The 4,335-nt window shown below is 61.6% G+C and overlaps 1 protein-coding gene across 2 annotated transcripts; it reads left to right on the forward strand.

Moving 5' to 3' along the window:
- The first annotated feature begins 532 nt into the window (after positions 1-532).
- Positions 533-4,173, forward strand: LOC109370513 (protein transport protein SEC31-like). 2 transcript variants are annotated; one of them, XR_002120711.1, is made up of 4 exons: positions 533-1,411; positions 1,512-2,773; positions 2,872-2,943; positions 3,042-4,173. XR_002120711.1 is itself a non-coding variant. In XM_019621585.1 (3 exons), exons 1-3 carry the CDS (start codon positions 2,374-2,376, stop codon positions 3,218-3,220), a joined length of 651 nt encoding a protein of 216 aa, XP_019477130.1. In that variant the 5' UTR covers positions 1,418-2,373; the 3' UTR covers positions 3,221-4,173. The 2 variants fall into 2 exon arrangements, 1 of the variants encoding a protein (XP_019477130.1); XM_019621585.1 differs by lacking the exon at positions 533-1,411 and having other exon boundaries at positions 1,418-2,773.
- Positions 4,174-4,335: the final 162 nt, after the last annotated feature.

Here is a 4,335-nt window from a genome sequence, read left to right on the forward strand (position 1 = left end):
CAGTGCCCTCCTCTGGACCCGCTCCCAGAGCTCCACGTCCTTCCTGTGCTGGGGCCCAGGCCTGGACGCAGCGCTGCAGATGGGGCCTCACAAGAGCCGAGCAGAGGGCGACAGTCACCTCCCTGTCCCTGCTGGCCACCCCTTCTTAATGCAGCCCAGAACACAGTTGGCCTTCCAGGCTGCAAGCGCGCACTGCCGGCTCACGTCCAGCTTCTGGTCCACCAGGACCCCCAAGTCCTTCTCCGCAGGGCTGCTCTCAAGGAGATCTTCCCCAGTCTGTATCAATTCCTGGGATTGCCCCGACCCAACAGCAGCACCCTGCACTTGGCCTTACTGAACCTCATTGGGTTCACGTGGGCCCACTTCTCCAGCCTGTCCAGGTCCCTCTGGATGGCTTCCCTTCCTTCCGTGTATCGACTGCACCGCTCAGCTTGGTGTCCCCCACAAACTTGCTGAGGGTGCACTCGATGCCATCGTCTCTCACTGATGAAGACGTTGAAGAGCACCGGTCCCAAGACCGACCCCGAGGGACACCGCTTGTGACCGGCCTGCACCCTGACACAGAGCCATTGATCACAGCCCTCTGGCTGCGTCCAGCAATTCCTGATCCATCCAACAGCCCATCCTTCAAATCCACACCTCTCCAAGTTAGGGAGCAGGATGTGGTGAGGGACCACGTCAAAGGCCTTGCAGAAGTCCAGGCAGATGACATCCACTGCCCTTCCCCCGTCCACCAAAGCCGTCACTCCACCACAGAAGGCCACCAGATTGGTCAGGCACGATCTGCCCTTGGTGCAGCCATGCTGGCTGCCTCGAATCACCTCTTGTGCCTGAACACAGCTTCCAGGAGGATCTGCTCCATGTCTTCCCAGGCACAGAGGTGAGGCTCACCGGCCTCACCCCTTCTTAAAAATGGGAGCAACGGTTCCCTTTTTCCAGTCAGCGGGGACTTCACCGGACAGCCGTTATTTTTCAAATATGATGGAGAGCGGCTCGGCAACCACATCAGCCACCTCCCTCAGAACCCCAGGATGGATATCGTCCGGCCCCATGGATTTATGTGCATTCAGTTACGTGAGGAGGACTCGGACATGTTCCACTGTTGCAGTGGGACGGAATCCCATCCCACGTGTAATTCAAATCTCCCCTCCTTTACGTTAAAACCATTCCCCCTTTGTCCAATCACCATCACCGCACAAAAAGTTCATTTCCCTCCTCTTTATCATCTCCTTTGAAACAATGGAAGGCTGCATTGAGCAGCCACAGCAAGTGTTGGTGACGGGGCAGGCACAGAGCAACGCCTGTGACACCACGGGACCGTGTCACAGAGGGGCACTGTGACCTCAGGGGAGAGGGGCTGACCCCAGCGGTCACGGAACCCCCCACTGCCACTCTCGAGCTAGCATGGCAGGTAAGGCAGCAGGCTCCTTCTGCTCCTGGCACTGCGGCCCTCCAGGGGATGCCAGTGCCCCAGATCTCACTCCAGCGCCCATTTGGGCATTTCCCCACAGAGAGAATTCCTCCACGGATGCTGACGGTGCTTCCGACACCCGACGCGATTTTCCCTGGATCCCTTGTGCCTCCACCGGCCACTGCTGCAATGCAGCCCAACATCAGCGGAGCAGTGCCAGTGTCGGTCCAACCCCTCCCTGTCCCCAATGTCACCTACGTGGTGCCTCAGGCTTCTGTCTGGCCTGGGGTACCAGGTGTCCAAGGACAGGGAGTGCAGCTCCCACCTGGGGGGATGCCCCCAGCTGTGGGTCAGCTGCCACCTGGGGGGGTCCCCCAAGTTGTGGGTCAGCTCCCACCTGGGGTGATGCCCCAAGTTGTGGGTCAGCTCCCACCTGGGGGGATGCCTCTAACAGTGGGTCAGCTGCCACCTGGGGTGATGCCCCAAATTGTAGGTCAGCTCCCACCTGGGGGGATGCTCCCAACAGTGGTTCAGCTGCCACCTGGGGGGATCCCCCAAGTTGTGGGTCAGCTGCCACCTGGGAGAATGCTCCCAACCGTGGGTCAGCTGCCACCTGGGGGGGTCCCCCAAGTTGTGGGGCAGCTCCCACCTGGGGGGATGCCCCCAACTGTGGTTCAGCTGCCACCTGGGGTGATGCCCCAAGTGTGGGTCAGCTGCCACCTGGGGGGGTCCCCCAAGTTCTGGGTCAGCTCCCACTCGTGGGGAAGACCCCAGCTGTGGCTAAGCGGCCACGTGGGAGGAAGCCCCCAGCTGTGGTTAAGCGGCCACGTGGGGGGAAGCCCCCAACTGTGGGTCAGCTGCCACCTCAGGGGGTGCCCCCGATCGTGGTTCAGCTCACTCCTGAGGGGCTGCCCACTGTTGTGGGCCATCTCCAACCTGGGGGGCAGCAGTTACCCCTGCTCATGCTCCTACCCGGCGGCATGAAGCCAGGCATGCCTCCCCCCAATGCCCCTGCCCACTGCTGGGAACATCCCCCGGCGGCAGGGACGATGCAGCCCCAGCAGCCGATGGGGCTGCGGCCTGGGGCCGCGTTGAGTGGGCAGCCCCCGCAGCCCGCAGGCAGCTGCCCGCTTCAGGACCCCGACCGCCCCAGCCCCTCAACTGTCCTCCAAGGACCTCCGGTGCAGCAGCAGGGGCTCCTCGTGCCCAGCACCCTGCCCACCAGCTTAGAGCAGGCTGTGAAGCCCGGTGGAAATGCCGTGGTGCACATGGAGGACCAGGGGCACCCAGCACCCATCAGCGTGTGCCCCCATCCCACCACGGCTCCGCTCACCTGCAGCACCGCAGCGCTGGAATCAGGTGGTGAGTTTGGGGGCTGCAGAGCGGGCGGCAGGCTGTCCGCACCGGGTGGCTGTGGGAAAGATGGCGTTGCCTCACTGGGGATTTTCTTGCTTTTCCAGCAGCAACACCGAGCTCAGAGATCCCGGAGGACATCACCAACATCAGTGACCTCCTGGCTTGGATCAACAGCGGTGAGTTTGGGGGCAGCAGAGCTGGCGGGGGAGTGTTTGCACCCATTTGGTGTGGGAAAGCTGGCTTTACCCCTGTGGGGATTTTCTTCCTCTTCCAGAAGTGGCACCCAAAATAGACGTCCCGGACAACATCCCGGACATGGATGATCACTCGGCCGAGTGCCCAGCCCCTGCCTGCACCACCAGCGGGGACGAGCAGCACACTGGCAGCATCCAAGCTGCAAAGAGGAAGCTGCCCGAGAGCCAGGATGCTCCAGAACAAAAACGCCAGTGCTAGGCAAAGCTGGGTGTGCTCAGCAAGAACACGAGCATCTGAACCGGCCCACATTGCGGCAGGAGACACGGCCATTACCAACTAATAAGGCCACCTGTAGCCCTGGGCTCCTCGCCGGCCCCTCGCACAGAGCAGCGGCAGTGCTCCAGGGGCACCAGCACCGGCCCCAGCCCAACCCCTGCAAACCTGGGCTGTCCACCAACACCACCTTGGTCTGGGATAGTGTGGGACTCCATTAGATTATGTTACGTTATGTTTTCTTTTGTTATGTTATGATATTTTATGTTATTTTATGTTCAATTCCATTAAATTCCTTTAAATTATTAAATGTGTCATATTCACTTTGCTACGGCGGCCTGCAGTTGTTCATACAGCACGACCCCCCCTCCCCAGACCCTGGTGCCCACCTGCGGGGCAGGACGGGGCAGCACAAAGGGCCGTGTCCCAGGGCTGCCCCACCAGCCCCATCCCTCCCCTCCAAAATCCTCTCCAGAATCCCCTCCCCTCCTCAGGCAGCACCACTGGGAACGCAGGGATGGTAAACGGTTGGGGTGGGATTCTGGGAGAGCTGGGGTGGCCCAGCCTGCAGGAGAGCAGGCTCAGGGGGATCCCAAGCATGGCCATCAGTCCCTGCAAAGAGGACGGAGCCGGGCTGCACCCAGCGGTGCCCAGCAGCTGCACCAGAGGCATTGGGCAACACACTGGGGCACAGCTGTGGTTGCAGCGAGACAAGAACTGCAGCTCCTCCTCATTGGTGGTCCACATCACCATCACTGCTGACAGTGCCCCATCCGGGTTGTCCGGCTGTGGGATGTGACCCCCTGCCACTGCCATCCCCTGATGAAGGGTGCAGAGGAAGCAGCTGAGGTGCCCAGGAACAGCCAGGCCTGTGGAGCACCCACCGGGAAGCAGAGGCTGTGCTCGTTGTCCAGGGGGCAGCTCCCAGCCCCTAACGCCTGAGGGGGGAGCCGTGGTGGTACCTGGGGGGCAATGGGGGCTGCAGGGCATCACGCAGCGCCCAGGCACGGGAGCAACGCGAGGGGCAGCCGAGGAGGATATCCAAGGCACACACGAGAGGCCGCTGGTGACAGGTCCAGCATAGAATCAATAGAACAGCC

The sequence above is a fragment of the Meleagris gallopavo genome, chromosome 20, assembly GCF_000146605.3.
Source record: "Meleagris gallopavo isolate NT-WF06-2002-E0010 breed Aviagen turkey brand Nicholas breeding stock chromosome 20, Turkey_5.1, whole genome shotgun sequence".
Taxonomy (NCBI): domain Eukaryota; kingdom Metazoa; phylum Chordata; class Aves; order Galliformes; family Phasianidae; genus Meleagris; species Meleagris gallopavo.

Bases quoted from the DNA above. Each gene is read 5' to 3' on its own strand.
- LOC109370513 (XM_019621585.1), top strand. From the start codon at position 2,374: ATGCTCCTACCCGGCGGCATGAAGCCAGGCATGCCTCCCCCCAATGCC. The intron at 2,774-2,871 runs GTGAGTTTGGGG...TTGCTTTTCCAG, and splicing joins CGCAGCGCTGGAATCAGGTG to CAGCAACACCGAGCTCAGAG. The intron at 2,944-3,041 runs GTGAGTTTGGGG...TTCCTCTTCCAG, and splicing joins CCTGGCTTGGATCAACAGCG to AAGTGGCACCCAAAATAGAC.